Consider the following 16,115-nt stretch of genomic DNA (forward strand, 5'->3'; position numbering starts at 1 on the left):
GGAAATTGGGGGGTAAAGGGGACCACAATGAAGCTTATTGTCTCCTGTTCCCTCTTGCAGTAAACAAAAGGCTCCCAGTCTCTGGGGAGCCCTAGTCCATGCCTGCCTCCTGCCCAACCCCCAATGTCCAGGACACAGGGAGGAGCCGGGGCCACTGGAGACAGGAGGTTTTATTGATGCTGATGGGGGTAGGAGCCCGGGTGGAGGGGCTGAGTCAGTCAGCAATGCATAAGGCCTGGGCACATGGGGGCAAGTTAGGGAACATTCATCTTCTCAGGATTTTGTGGCTCCGTTGGAGAAGGGAGAGAGCATCTTGAGAGGGGAGCAATTTGAAGAGCAGCAAGGGAGAGGTTAGGAATGGCCGAGAGCTCCTAACCTGAGAGAAGGCACCACAATAGGCAGCAACATCTGTGTGGAAAGCTGGATCAACTGGTCAGTAGGGGAAAATGGGGAGGGGTCCAACCTTGGCCTGGGTGAGCTCTCAAGAATACCTGGTGTTCCCAAGCAGATTAGGGCAGGACCCAAAGCCCCTTTCTCTGTGGGCTTCCTTAAGGATAAACAGGCATTCAGGGAGCCCCCTGGCAAGGGGTGCCAGAATTAGTCCTCAAGGCACAGCTGGGGGCAGACAAGGCGCCAAGGCACAACTGGTGGGGGGGCAGGGGCAGCCTGCAAGCTAAGTGCCAGGGTCACAAGAGGACGCAGGACCGCCCACGCTTGATCGGTGTGGGGTTGAGCACAGCCCGGACAGCCTCAGCAAACACTTCCTTGACGCCGTCCTGCTGCAGGGCCGAGCACTCGAGGTAGCGCACAGCATGGATCTGCTTGGCCAGTGCCTGGCCCTGCTGCGGTGTGATGGGTGCCTGGCCCTGCTCCTTGAGGCGCCGCAGGGTGTCAGGCTGGGCTCTCAGGTCCTTCTTGGTGCCCACCAGGAGAATGGGCACGTCGGGACAGTGGTGGCACACTTCTGGGTGCCACTTGTGCCGCACATTCTCATAGGAGGGTGGACTGGCAATGGAGAAACAGATGACAAAGACGTTGGTCTGAGGGTAGGAGAGTGTGCGGAGGCGGTCGTACTCCTCCTGGCCCGCTGTGTCCCACAGGTTCAGGTTCACTGTGCGCCCATCAACTGCACTCTGGGCACTGTAATTGTCGAACACTGTGGGGATGTATTCCTTAGGGAAGGCATTAGTTGTGTAGCAGATGAGCAGGCACGTCTTGCCTACAGCCCCATCGCCCACCACCACACACTTGATGCTCTGCATCGTGGGTGCCGCTGCTGCAGTGGAGGCACCGCCTCCTTTCCCTTCTGGGCCCCTCTGGATGCAGTGACCTAGGAACAGAGGAGAGGGACACTCTGGGTCAGGGAAGCCTCTACCCACTGGGAAGAAAGAATGGGGGCATATAGAGAGAAATGACCTTCTCTTCTCTTAACCTGACACCATCTTGCAGTCCCATCCAAACAGACCTGAGAGAGAGATACACAATGAAAAAGATCAAGCAAAGATGCTCAGGTGTAAGAAGGCTGGCATTATAATGTGTAAACATGTGAAGCACATAAATTCTGGTACTAGACCAACAAAGGTCAAATCCTAGTTCTGCTATTTCCTAGCTGTGTGACCCTGGACAAATTCCTTAACTTCTCTATTAGTTAGTGATTAGTGGGCCTCAGTTTTCTTATGTGTAAAATGGGAATAAAATAATACCTACCTCATTGGGTTATTAGGAGGATTACATAAGGTAGGGGTGCCCAACCCGTGGCCCATGGGCTGCAAATGGCCCAGGATGGCTATGAATGTGGCCCAACACAAAATCGTAAATTTACTTAAAATTTTTTTTTTTTTTTTTTTTTGCTCATCAGTTTTCATCAGAGTTTGTGTATTTAATGTGTGGCCCAGACACACCAAAAGGCTGGACACCCCTAAATAAGGTAATACATTAAAGCATTTAGAACAGTAACTGCTCATAATAAACATTCAGTAAGTATTAGCTACTTTTATTTTTCCTCCAGGCAGTATAGACACAAAAGGACAATATGCGAGTGTATGTAGGGATCTACCGACAGATCCTCTGCCAGATATGGACCCCTTCCACCAAGTCGACTGGAGAGGAGTTCTGGCACAGGGCACTGCCCCAGGTTACTCTGAGATGCAGCCAGGGGCGGAGCCTCTCCCAACTCTGAGCCAGCCCTGCCTACTGCACTGTTTCAGCTCCAAACCCAACATCTTGGCTACGGAGTACAACCCAAAAGGTACAATAAGAAACCTGCTGAGTAAGGAGCACAATTCTCTAGGCAGCTGCCCTATTGAAATCCAGGATGCCCTGGGGATGGGAAAGGGGGGAGAACTAACCCCTTTACTTTTTTGTAAGCATAGTAAACCCTATTTGGCCACATATACCCAGGCTGGCAATTCGGGGCAGGGGAATACAGGAGATGATGAGGCAAAGGGTGTGGCTCCCACACATTAGCATCTTCTCTTAAGATCTTTGGTGGGGTGAAGCAGATCAAGCCCAGCCAAAAGGGATGAATAGAAGAGTAAAACAAAAACTTGGTTTTTCGCCTTAATCTTTGGTCCCTTTTTTGAGACTATGGCACATGCCTCTGAAAAATTTCAAGGGCTTCCAGATTCTTGATACAGAACACAATGCCATTAATGCTCTATACTGAGAACACATGCTGGAGTCAGACTGGCCACGTATTCTAATCACAGTTCCACCAACTAGTCATGTATATCTTGGACAACACATTAAGTTTCCTGAGCTTCAATTTTCTCATCTGTAAAATGGGGGAAATCTTGCCTATTGTGTTAGAATTGCTCAGATATGAAATGAGCTAACGTGTAGATTATTAGTGGGGTGTGAGAAGAGTCCCGGCTCCAACCATTATTACCCTTGTTCCCTTTGCAGTTCACAGGGCCCAGGGTGAGGAACTGTTCTTCTGAGTTCTGGAACAGAACTTCCGGAAACCCTGTGATTATTTATACTGCTGTGGCAAAGGTTCTTCTCTCATTGGCTACTTCCTCTTGGCCAAGAGGGACTTTTGCTGGCCACTATGTGACTTCCTTTCCCTCACTCTCTCTCACAACCAGGTCCCTGCCCCCTGGGAGGGGACAGCCTGTTTTAGACATACCCAGATATCCAAGTATCCCTTGCTCCGCTCAAGCACCATCATCACTGGCCCATTTTCTCTATTTCACTTTATAGTATATACACTGCAAGACTGCACCCTGGTCTGAAAACCCCTTAATTCTCAGCCTGACCTCTCAAACACTGGTTCAAAAGCCTTGAAAATCAAACTGGGGATGGGGGAGATTCCCCCATTGGGAGGCAAAAAGGAACTCTGCCAGTGTGGAACCTGCATAGGACTCAGGGCTTGGTCCCAACTTCCTCTCCAGACCCAGCTTCCCATGGAAGGGAAATGGTTTCATTCTGTGAGGTTGCCTTTGGTTCAAATAAAAGTATTTCCATTTTTCTTGTGGGAATAAGTGTGTGAGTTTAGCCTCAGGAGAGAGGACATCAAGCCTCAGGGAATAAATATGGGAAGGAAATAAGGGCTCTGTAGGACAGTGGTGAGAATCTCAGACTGGAAGTCAAGAGACCTAAGTTGTAACCCCAGTTCTGCTCTGCCGCTGACTGAGTACAACCAAGCATGAGGTACTTACCCTCCCTGGGCCTCAGTTTTCCCATCCATGAAATGGAGAGAAGGGCACTAGGTAGATGAAGTGAGACATGAAGAGCCCTGAGAACAGGGGATAGATAATGGGGGTAGGAAAGGCCTCCAGGAGCACAGGGTGGGGAGGGGGTGGGGCTGAGTCAGTCAGCAAATGTATAAGGTCTGCTGGGCACATGGGGCAAGTTAGGACACATTCTTCTTGTAGAATTCTGTGACTCCTTCCTTGGGGAAAGGAGAGAGTATGTTGTGGGGGTTGGTGCTGTTACTTGTATCCCTTGAATTACCTAGGAGACACTAGCATTTTGAGAGAACTCCTGGGCATGTAAATCTTCAGTTCCACACAGAGCAGAGGCATGGGCGTGGCAGTACGTCTGAGAACTTTTCCTCCACTGGCCCAGCACTGGGCTGGCCCAGGCAGGAAGGCAAGGAGGGAACTCTGGACAGCAATCACAAGGCCCAAGAAACTGGAAGTGCAGTGGCTCCAGGCTGCTCTCTAGGGAGGTGGTTATCAACCAGCGATCAGTAAATCAGCCCTCAAAGGGGTGGGGGGGGAGAGGGCAGCTTCCGGGCTAACAAGGGAACAGGACTGACACCGGAAAAGGATCATGAGTGAGGCAGTGTCCATAAACAAGCAGAGCAGAGGCAGTGTGGTACAGGGTAAAGAGAAGAGGATTCCTGAATGTGACCTCTTGGACTTACCTGCTGACTCTGCCCCTTGATAAAAGCCCTCACAAAGTATGACCCTTTATAGATCACATGGCATTGTTATTTGATCATTAAAACAACCTATTGGTACTATTCACATTTATAGGTGAGGAAACAAACTCAAGAGTTAAAGTAACCTAATGTCACACAGTTAGTTAGCTTGGGAGTCAGGACACAAACTCTAGTTTTGCCATCCAAGATCCTGTGTTTTCCTCAATGCATCACACAGCCTTCATCTTATCCCTTACTAGCCAACTTTGTGACCTTGAGCAAGTAAGTCACTTCCTTTCGCGGAGCCTCAGTTTCTTCATCTGTACAATAGGAATGACAATACTTGCCTTCCCTGCCTCAAAGGGCAGCAGCAAGGACACTGAGCATGGGAGTGAATGTACTTTGTGAACTGGAATGTACTGTGCACACAGCAGGTGAGAGGAGCAGAGCCTTTCATCCCAAGAGGCAGGAAGCACTGAGTATGCAGGTGTCTAGGTGGTGGCACTAATCCAGTACTTTATCCTAGACTTTATCCTCTCTCCCAGGACAACTATTTTCTTAGAAATCTTATGGCCTGAACTGGGTCAAGTAAGTTCCCACAGCTCATTTAAGGAGGGCACAAGCTGAAAGGTAGGGTCTAACCTGTGCCACATAGGAAGAAAAAACAGTCTGTGCTGCAGGAGGCCAAACAAGAAGAGCGGGCTGCTTGAAGGCAGAGGTCAACTGTGATTTAATTCACTAGATGACTTTTTTAAAAAAAAGAACTTCTGTTTAGGAAGTAAACTATGGTTGCGGATCTGTATAGGATTAGCCAAATGATAATGGCCTGCACTGACTTTTTACTCCCAACTTAATTTAGATCCTGCCTACTCTTTCAGCTTGGCAATTGGAATTCTTCATACTCTGGCAGGGGTTTTGGAGTCAGCTAGACCTGGGTTTAAATCCTAGTTCTGCCACCTGCTCATACGAGCTAAGCAATAAAACCAACCTCATAATGTGTTGTAAGGATTAAGTGAATTAATGTAAAATATATGTATACAAGGTAGGTACTTTGCAAATGTGAGTTCCCACCTCCCTGCACCAGAGAGGTCCTTCACTGTCCTCTATAAACAAGCCAGGATGATTGTTGCCTCTGATCTTTTACTCTTGTTCTTCCATCTGCTACCATTCCCTCTTGCCTCTCAAATCTTCCTGACTCCTCAAGCCCTAGCTTAAGCCTCAGAGTCCCATGAGGCTACTGACTTCTCCTTTCTTTGAACTTCCATAGAATGACCACCCCTTTTAAACCTTCTTTGGCTCTGTGTGATTCTTCTTCCTCAATAGTCATAGATAAGTTTCCTAGTTTGTGGCCAATACTGGAACTTGAGCTTCCCTCAACTCTCCTACAGAAAAGCTGAGTACAGGGTTTGAGTACACAAGAGTGTGCAACCACTGCCTTCTGATCTACTTGCTTCTGCCCCATTACTGAGATCTGGGCAGTTGCCTCAGAAACCCAGAATTGAACTAACATTCCCACAGCCAACACTGCAATGCTGAATCTTTTTAGACAGCAATGACAGCCAAAAGCTTTGACTGGGATAGGCAAAAATCTCTCTTCCCAGTCCCAGCTTGACCTGACTCCAGCAGGGAGCAGCACTTAAGGGACCCTTGGGGGCCTAACTTTGAGTGTGGTCCCTGGAGCACAGTTTGTACCCAGTGAGACTTGGTCTTCGGGTGTGGCCCAGGCAGGCCTAGAAGTGGGGAGGGAAAGGAAGCAGAGGATTGCCTGATTGCCAGATCTCTGTGGCCGTTACAGGAGGGGAAGTGTCCCAATTGGGAGTGGGGGAGGGGAGGTATGGGCCCTAAGAGATGGGGGAGTGTGGAGGCAATGGAAACCAACTTACTACAGCCTTCTAACCTGCTTCCTTGATGTGGGGCTCCCCTTCTGCAGCCCTCTCTGGAACTCATTCTAACTATCTAATCCGTCTCTGGGCATTCTGATTCTGAGCTCTGGCTGCACCACCCTGATCCTTTACAAGCAGTCCCGCATTCTCTTCCCCAAAAGAGCAAGCACTATTCCCTGTTCCTGCAGGAATCCAGTATTTCTTGCCCTCTTCCATCCTCCAACCCCCATTGGGCAGCTCAGAATGCTCCAATTGCCTAAAAGGACCACCACCCCTTGGTCCTCCAGAGCCAAGCACCACTGCCTCTCCAGGAAAGTTCTGGTAAATCACCCAAGTCACAAGTGACTTATCCCATCCAAGGTCTGGTCTCTGTTTCTCTCACAGGCACATTGTATCTTCCATCACATGGAGGCTGTTCTGAATCTTATCTAGACTGTGAGGCCTAGAGGGCAAGGTCCTGAGGGATCTGTCTCCTTAGGCTGAACACAGTAAACAACTAAACTCATTTGTCCTTCATGTCTTTGCACATGGGAGTTTCTCTTCCTGAGGTCTGGGGGAAGTTCTCTTCTCCCGCTTCTGATCCTCCCAGCCCTTCAGGGCCCAGTTCTCCATCTTCTCCAGGATGTTATAAGCAACATCCCCTCCTGTCCTGCCTTTCCCAGCACTTGCACTGGAGTAACTGGATGCCTCACAAGGAGGAAACTCTGTCCTCCTGCTTACTTCCAGAAGCCCAGCAGAGTGCTGAGCAAAATCTACAGACTGACAAGTATCTTCTCCATCAATTCAAACTTTGATTCTGGGAAAAAGGACGAGCCTTTATGCCCCAGAGACACAAGACATGGGCAATCAACTTCCTCCTCCCACTGAGCACAGCTTAGGGTAACGAACAGACATAGGCTAGATTGCCCCATTTTCCACTGGAATGGTGAGAGGGGTGAAGCAGGCACAGCTTAGCCCAGACGTGATGAGGAAGATGGGCAGGAAAAGCGATCCTGGTAAGGTTCCCTAAGGTTGGGAATATCAGAACACCTGTGGTGAAGGCTGTGGCAAGGTCAGGGTCAGTTTTGGAAATGGCTTCAGAAGCTCTGCAAGTCGAATTATTTGTTTGTTTTGAAGGATGGAGGGGTGATATGAAGAGGCTCAAAAGGGCTGTAGCTGGCTGCAGCTGGGCTGGGAGAAGGAAGCTGGCGGAGATATGAGATCATTATGGGGCTGGGACCAGGCCAAGGGCTGAGTTTCTCTCTTTCTTCCTCTTCTCCCCATCAGCAGGGACAGAACCCAAGAGACAATACTTCCCAGCTTTAAAAAAAACTACACTGAAGAACCCTTCACCTCTTGCCATTCTCTACCCTTCAGCCCCTGCAGAGGTTCTGGCACTGCAGCAGGTAGGGTGAGAGCCCCAGAGAGTTGACTCTACCCACTAAAGGCTGGAAAGAAGGAGGAAGACAGTTGTGGCTGGGAAAGCTGTCAAGAGGATGGGACCCTTTCACTAAGTCCCAGTTCCCTTCCTTCTCCTACCATCCCCGGCACCTGGGGTGCTCTGCAAAGAGTGAGCCCCAGAGCCAGGACAGCTCTGTCTGGGGAGCTAAGGAGGCTGCCTCCTCCCCCCACTGAGCAGCACAGAGGAAGGCTGAACACTTGCTTCCTCCTCCCTTCCCCCTAGCAGCTCAGCAGTCCCGGGCCCCATGAAAGGCCTAGGCTTGTAAAGTGGCACTTCCTTTGCTTTTGCTCATTTCACACAGGCTGTACAGAAGCGCCATCCTCCCAACCCAGCCTCCCCCACCTGAAAATACCCACAGAGACCCAGAGCCACACTGTCCCTTCAGCCCCACCCCAGGCCTGAGGGGGTTTCCACAAGGGAAAAAAACATCAGGAGGAAACTCCAGCATCTATTTTCCACTGTCAGTGGGGCAGAGCTAGAGCAGGGCACAGGGTACTCCTTCACCTTGCTGTCCCCTGGCAAAATCCCCGACACTCTTTGCCCTCTTCTCATCTCTTAACCTGTAATACTTGCACTTTGGGGAAAGGGGCCACAGTTCCTGTCCTTGGACAGATACTTAGAGACCACTCAGGCCTGTCAGATCAAGGCTGTGGCATGAGACGGGGGCCCAGAGTGGATGCCACTGCAATAAGGAGCCTCTTGGTTGAAGGAGAGTTGGAGTTATCAGTATTCTCTGTGCTCTGTGGAGGTACTGATAGGCAAATTCTTCATGTTGAAGCTGAGTCAAGAGAGACAAAGCTGACGAGAGTTATGCAGAGTTGGGAGCAAATTCAGGACAAGGACCTGGGTCTCCTAATCTCTTGCCTGATATCACCTCCACAAAGGAGAGGTGAGGATTACTGCTCTGGCCTGGGAATGAGCCCACCGTCTTTCTGACCTCATTCAGGATGATCCTACAATGGTTTATCCCTTTAGGAAATGGGCTAAAGGGGTCAGGTTCACGCCTGAGCCCTTTTTGCTTCTAAGTTCCCAGGCTCTCATGTCCAGTTCATACTGGTGTGTCTGTGATTTAGAACTGACATTACTGGACAGCTATCCTGGCCCTGCCCTAGCTGAGGAACTCCTCCTGCAGCCTCTAGCTCCTGGGGAGATGCCCTCCCCCCATGAAATGAGGACAAAAGAGGAAGGTGGACTCTGGACAGGAAAACCAATCTGTTCTGGGGAGGAGGCGCAGGCTTTGTCTTTGGTTTCCCTCCTCATAGAGCCCTAAAAGCCTCAGCACTAATGGATCTACACTGTGTAGGGAGGGAGGGATCTTCAGTCTGGGTCCTGGCCACCATCTTCCCAATTGCCCATCTACCTCCATTCTAGTATATTCCCAATTGTCTCACTACAGCCACAACCTCTCCTATCTTCCTGCTCATGACCCCCTAAAAGCTCACATCAACCACCTCATTTGCCCTAATATCTTGCCAAAAACAACTTTCCAGATCTTTGATTCCCAACCAGGATTTGTGACAATCTCCCATCAGTCACTTCTTTTCATTCAGTACTTTGATCTTATTTCTTTAGCCAAGACCTCAATGGGCAGCCTCCTAGGTTGCAGGCACCTCTCCACCTCCCATGATACTTTCCCATTTGGATGCCTCCCACCCTGGTTGTATTTTTTCCCCAGCAATGGCTTTCTTGCAATTAGCTCAAACCTTCAGTGGGACCAGGTCTTGTCTGGGAGAACCCCTGTCTCATCCATCCTACCTTCACTTTCAGAGACCGGTGGGTTGCTCAGTTATGTAGAGTCCTAAAATAAGTACTGGGTTGGCAGGCTGGGAGTCAGGACTCCTGGGTGGTTTTTTACTGAGCCATGATGCTGGGAAAGTGCTTTGCATCTACATCCTTCCCCGAGAAGGGATTTTCTCCTGAGGCCAAACCCCCTATACATCCCAGAAATGAGAGTAGGAGACTGGTGGGTAGAAGAAGGGACAATTCCTGGGAGAAGGGCAACTGTGAGAATGGAAGAGAACAGAATGAGAATAGCCCTTAAATCTAGCAGTGCTTGGAATCCCAAAAGAGTAGCTCTTGCTCCCCCCCATTTTTCTCTCTCTTTTTTTTTCTAGTGGAGAGAAATGCATAGAATAAACTGAAGGAGGCAGAGAGAAGCAACATGCATCCCAAAGGCTTGAGGAAAGAGCTCTAGAATGGGAACAACAAGAACTTACAAAAACACTCTGGGCTAAAGTTAGACTCAGGAGAAATTCCTGGAAGACAGGGAGTAGTGTCCTATCTGGGGTGAAAGGGGGAATACTAAGGATGCCTGAGGGCAGAGGAGAGGGTTCAGCAGACTGTAGAGGGCTTCCTGTCACCAAGATCCTGATGTAGCCCAGGGCACGTGGGTATCCAGCCTGAGCAGGACCCGGAAGACAGCAAGGAAGAAAGGGCAGATACCTTTGCCTCACACCCCTCTTTCTTTCCTGAACTGGCACTAAAACATTAAGACTGAAGTTAGACCAGCTATATATAGTCTTCTCTCCAGAATCCTGTCTTTGCCCCCTCCCTTTCCTTCTGTCTCATGGAGTTGACCTGGTCTCATTCTCCCTACCACCATTGTTGGAACCAATAAGTATTGGAGTTAGGGAACTTTGGGCTGTCCCCCAGCTTCCAGGCTTGGCCTTCATGATCAAGCACCCAAGGGTCTGGGTGATTTTGATTTCTCATGGCCTCTCTCACCAATTTTATTCCTGTGTCACACTCTACCCTGACTGCTTCAGACTCCTTCCTCCTACCTAACCACAATTTATCCACTGCAGTTCCCTTCATTCCATTGGCATCTCCTGCTCTGGGCCCCTCTCAAGGCTGAGGGCAGTTATTTTGTCTCCAAGAGATAAAAACGTAGAGACACAAACACTTCCATGTACATACACATATAGAGAGGTTTTCCAGACTTTTAATCATCGCTATCGCTAGGAGGTTGTAGCCTGCCTCTCCCAGCTGGGGAGGTTTGAAAAGGCTCTCAAACTCACCAAAGATCCAACCCCAAAGCTGGAGATGAGTGGCTGAAAGAAAAAGAGACAGAGAGGGATTGAGAAGGACAAGGGGAGATAGAAGAAGCAAGAGTGTAGATATGTCTGCAGGAGCCAGAAGCTGGCCATGGAAGGGAGAGAGGGTTCAGCTGCAGGGGATGGAGATGGACAGAAGGGCAGGATTAAGTGAGAGGCCTTGGCATGACTGTGTGTTTGGGGGGAAAGAAACTGAGGAAGATTCGAGAAGAGAGTAATGGAGGGTTTGTGGGAGTATGAAGAAGTAACGGAGGAAGACAGAGTGAGAATGTACAGAATTCTGGTACTAACAATGAGGAGTGGGTGTGGGTGGGGAAGACTAGGAGATGGCTCCCATTCATTTCCCGAGGCCAGAGCCCCTGCTTCCTCCCAGAAGCCCTATTATCCTCTCCATCTTCTGAAAATAGTGCTGCTTTCAGTGATGCCATCTTGTCAGGGACTATCAGTACCTCTGAATCAGAGACCTTCCACCTCTAGTCACAGGACAAAGACCAGGCCCTTTCCTCCTCAAGTTTACCCAAAAAAGAGCAAAGCCAGGCACTGGTCAGCCAGGCACAGATGTTTGTTTACTAAATACCTGTTGCTTGCTTCCAGGGATGAGAGCCTTGGCCTCGGGGCGGGGTGGGGGGCGGGGAGGGAGCATAGAGAGAGACAGATTGCGGTTAGCGGGGCTCTCCCCACCCTCTCACTGAATGCAGAGGACCCTTGGCTGCAGCCTTAGAGTTGGGTCTGGGTTGGCAGCGATCCTCCAGGCAGGGAGCTCTTTCTCTGCACTGTAGGGCTTCAGAGGCCAGACACCGCCCCCCTCCCAACCTCACATATGTCACAACTGCCCGAGCAGTGGGAGCGCCACCTCCAGCCCCGGGTCTCCCTCCCCTCACACACTTCGTAACACCCACCCCCAACTCCTGAGGGCACCCCACCTCTGAGTCCCACCATCCCAGCTCTAAGCTCTTCCACTTCAGAGACTTTTCTCTCGCAGCAGCAGACCTCAGGGGTCCCTCGCTGCTCCTGGGAGCCTGTACAGCCTCCCCCCGCCCCCCACGGTACAGAAACCCACCCTACCGGAGCCGCCGCCGGCTCGCAGTCCCAGGTTCCCGCCCCGCCCGGGCGGCCGCGCCCGCCCAACTCGCAGCGATCCCAGAACCTCCCGCCCGCGGCCTCCCGCAAGCAAACTTCCTGGGCCGGCGCCCGTGCCCAGTCCCGGGCCAGCGGGGCTCCCCACCCCCAGACCCCCAGCCGGCAGGCCCGTGCCGGGCCTCACCTGGTGCCCTCCCCGCTGCGGGGGAGCTGGGGGCGGCGGCGGCGGCGGCTGCTGGCGGGTCGAGAAGGAAGTGAGAGCGGGAGGCCGGAGGAAGTGGGGGGGGCGGGCCGGGCGGCCGGGGCGGGGCGCGGGGGCGGGCCGGGGCGGGCCGGGGCGGGGCCTGGCCGCACCAGGAAGTCCTCAGGCCGGTTCCCCCCACCCTCAGTCTCCCCTCCACTGGCCTCGCCCTCAGGCGGGTCCTGGGCTCCCCCATCCCAGCCCTCTGCCTCTGAGTCCCTTAAGGTCAGGCCTCCTAAGGTCAGTCCTCCCCGTCTCCTCCTTGCCACCCCACCCCAGTAGAGGCCCGAGCCTAGGCTCTAGGCTTTTGTCCGTCTCCCTGGTACTCGCCCCCACCATCCCCCGCGGGAAGATGCTTAGAACAGGAGCCTGGAGGCCTGGTACCTTCAGTTAAACCCAGGGGTCGAGCGTTGGCCAAGGCTCGGGCCAGAATGGGTCAAACTGGGGCAGTCCCCACCCATGCTCCGAGGGAGTGCGGAGTGTTGGTGATTCAGCAGTGGGAAGGCCCCAGACCCCTGGGGAGGGTGAGGATACTGGGGGAGGGCGAGGAAGGGGAGCTGGCGTCAGCACCCGAGGAAAGACAAGATCAGCAGAAGCGCAGGCGGAGCCGCGGGCCCCCAAAACAGGATGTTGTGTCGTCGTTCTGCACCCGGCCGCTCGGCGCGCCTGGGCTCTGGGGAAAGGGCGGGGCTGGACCGAGGACTGGGGGCTCCCCTGGCTCCCTCTTCTCCCCGGGGCGCGCAACTGCTTGGGGCTGAAAGGCCGCACCCAGGCCCGAGATCCGGCCCGGACCCCGAGGTTGGACGGGTGGGCAGACCCGTGGGCGCCCTCTGGTGCTTCTGCTCGCAGGCGTTGCGCGTGGAGCTTTGACTTGAGAATGCACATCCTTGGTTCTACAGAAAATTTCTGAACGCCTGCCACGTGCAGAGTTCCCTGCTAGGTGCTGTGCTGGAAAACTGGCTCTTAAGACAGGTTCACTGTCTCCAAGAGGCTTTCCAGATAAAGAGGAAAAACAACTTCGAGAATAAATAGCTTAACTTTTCTGAGCCTCAATTATGTCTTTGGAATAACCTGTTCTTCATCCTGTAGTTGTGAAGATAACATGAGAATGGATGTAAAAGGCCTTTTGTCAATGCCTAGCGGAAAGGAAACACTCAACAAATGCCAAAAAAAAAAAAAAAAAAAAAAAAAAAAATCGTACTAGTATAAGAAGGAGTTCCCTAAACACAATGTGCCACATCTTTGGGTCTTTGCTCATTCTATTCCCTCTGCCTTACATCTTTCCTGTCTTGATTGCTAGGGGAAATAGACTTAGTCTTTCACAATTTGGCCCTAATGGACTACTCCCTGCCTGGCTGTCATCCTTACCCTTCCCACAACGCATGCACACACATACCACCTCTGCCATGCACTTAATATCCTCTCCTAGTGCTGCCCACTGGAAATATAATGTGAACCACAGATGTAATTTAAAATTTTCTAGTAATGACATTTTTAAAGAAACATTAATTTTAATAGTATATTTAACTAGTCCAACTTACCCAAAATATCATTATTCAACATGTACTCAATGTAAAAACCTTTGACTATAAAAATGAATAAGATATTTTACAGTTTTTTTTTACTAAGTTTTTGAAATCTTGTATTTTACACTTAACAGTACATCTGAATTTTGGCTAAATACATTTCAAGTGCTCAATAGTACATGTAGCTAGTGAGTATGATATGTACAGAGAAATTACAGCCTCTATCAGATTCAGGCTGGTAAATGATTGAGTAGATAAATTCATTCTCCATGGGGGTTCTGGGGAAGCTTCCCCTGGTCCCTGGGGCAGAATTTGGGTCTCTCTTTCCCCCCAGAGCACCTGGGACAAACTCCTCTGGGGGAATGGAGAGCTGGAAACACAAGTGAAAAAACTGCTTCCCCTTCATACTCTATTGGGAGCACATGGCTGGTGCTGGGCATTTAATGATGAAGAAAGGACTGTGAGTTTCCATAGAAGACAGGGCTTAAGTGGAGGACCATGTACTTAATTGGTTTTGTGAAGCCATTAAAAATCGTGTCCCAGAACAAAGTTGTGTTTTGAGTTGTGTTCCTAGAGTTCCCTTCACAGGACTTGATGGCAGAAAATAGTGGGGCACTGGTCTCCCCTTCAACCAGAGCTGGTTGGCTTTTATGATTTACAAGTACATATTAGTGTTCTATATAAAGAGCTCATTAACAAAAAGTTTTATGTGAAAGATACTTGAAAATCAATTTTAGAAGCATCATGGTAAAAGTAGGGTGCCTGTTAGGTAAGGTAGACAAAAAGGCTGGATTAGCAGCATGCGGTCAGACTGCATTTCCCAAACATGTGATCCTGGGCATGGCTGGCACTGGTTTAGCTTGCTTAGGTGGGAGAACTTGACTTGGCCTTGAAAATTTCATGATCTGGTGGTATATGGGAGTACTACATATAAAGCTACTGCAGGGCAAGTAAAGAGCCCTGGGCTGGGCTTCAGAAGACCTTAAGTCTAGTCTTCGCTCAGCCAGACTGGCTAGTGAAACTTTAGGTTAGCCTTCACCCTTCTCTGGGTCTAAGGCTCCTTCACTGGAAAACAAAGGGTTGAACCAGTTGATAGCTTTGAGCTCTTATAGTGGGGTACAGAGCAGGGGTCCCCTGAAAACCCCAACAAACCTGGATTGGGGGAAAGGAGGAGTGGATGATACAGGTTAAGATGCTTTGCATAACAAGGGTAAGTTAATAGCCATGCTGCCATCCCAGGCAAAAGGTGTATGTGATCTTAAGAGTGTACAGTGACTCATGACACAGTCAAGGCAGGCAGATGCCCCTGTGTCACGGGGAACTCTTGCCTGACTAATGATGGCCACCAAAAGAAGGTAAAAGATATGGGGGGGACTGGCAAAAGTAGCACATCATAGATGGGGCCAGATATGAAGTCACATAGGAAGTTTCAGGCCAAGCATTTAAAATGAACATGGGGTAAAAGAGAAGGGGATTCCTCCATGAGGTCTGAAAGAGAGGAGAAAGAAGCCATGCAGGGGGAAATGGTGTAAGGAGAGAGCTGATGGAGCTGTGCAGGCACCTGCCTAACCAAGCACAGATTCATGAGAGATGCTTGGAGCTGAACTGAACTGTGTGCTGAGCCACAGATTTCTGCTTCTCTGAAGAATGTATGGAGAAGCCACTCTTGGAATGTGTGCCTCCCTGGACTCCACCATGATCCAGTGTAACACAGCACATGTTTCCCTGAACCACTACATGGAGGCTGAGAACAACGTACCCCAGATCCTGAAGGAGAAAGCTGCTGTGAGAGGATGGTGACTGTGAAACCCACAATAGCACCTTCCAGAGGAGATGGAGACCTGTTTGCTTAGCCAGCTTAAGAACAGATAAGCATATGAGGAACTTGTAGGCATGGTTGTGGCTTATAGCCTTTTGGGGAGCAAGCAAAATGCTGGGTTTTGTGGGAGAGCAGGGCTCTGAGCAGGAGTGCACTCAGCACCCTACCCCAAAGTTGGAATCCTGTAAATAAAAACCCGTTTCCTTCAACACTAATTGTTGGGTCATGTATCAAGGCACCCCATGGCTGAGCCCCAGTTTGCTCAGTTACACTCTGACCTTCTATGATACACTCTTCAGAATAATAATTAAGTAATTAAGGTTTATGCATGTGGCATATTACTCATAGTTATTTTATACTAATATTTAAGGCATCTTGCTTTGTGCTGTAGTTAACTGTATCTGTACCTACTGTCTGTCTTCCCCACTGACTGTAAGTCCTTTGAGGTTGTGTCTGATTCATCCCTGTGTCCACTCATTGGTCCTGGCACAGGCAGACCTGTACACATATTTGCCTTTAGTATATGTTTGTGGAATTAAATTGCTTTAATAAAGTACTAATATGTACAAAACCATCAGAGGCCAGGTGACTTCGAGCCACTTTTATGGCACAGGTCTCAGGAGGGCCAATAAGACCAGAGGAGAGGGAAACAGGTGGATAGGTGAGGTTGTCTGCAAAGGCTTCTTGGAAAGGGAGGAGATGGAGC

At 50.3% G+C, this 16,115-nt stretch overlaps 1 protein-coding gene across 1 annotated transcript; it reads right to left on the reverse strand.

The window, feature by feature from the left end:
- Positions 1-158: 158 nt before the first annotated feature.
- RHOG (ras homolog family member G) lies at positions 159-12,111 on the reverse strand. The gene is made up of 2 exons (XM_054580512.1): positions 12,008-12,111; positions 159-1,330 (listed from the first exon to the last, which is right to left on the reverse strand). Exon 2 carries the CDS (start codon positions 1,260-1,262, stop codon positions 687-689), a length of 576 nt encoding a protein of 191 aa, XP_054436487.1. The 5' UTR covers positions 1,263-1,330; positions 12,008-12,111; the 3' UTR covers positions 159-686.
- Positions 12,112-16,115: the final 4,004 nt, after the last annotated feature.

The sequence above is a fragment of the Pteronotus mesoamericanus genome, unplaced genomic scaffold, assembly GCF_021234165.1.
Source record: "Pteronotus mesoamericanus isolate MK-2021 breed Mesoamerican mustached bat unplaced genomic scaffold, CSHL_Meso_final contig_590, whole genome shotgun sequence".
NCBI classification, from domain to species: Eukaryota; Metazoa; Chordata; class Mammalia; order Chiroptera; family Mormoopidae; genus Pteronotus; species Pteronotus mesoamericanus.

Excerpts from the sequence above, each read along its gene's own strand:
- RHOG (XM_054580512.1), bottom strand. The coding sequence starts at position 1,262 with ATGCAGAGCATCAAGTGTGTGGTGGTGGGCGATGGGGCTGTAGGCAAG.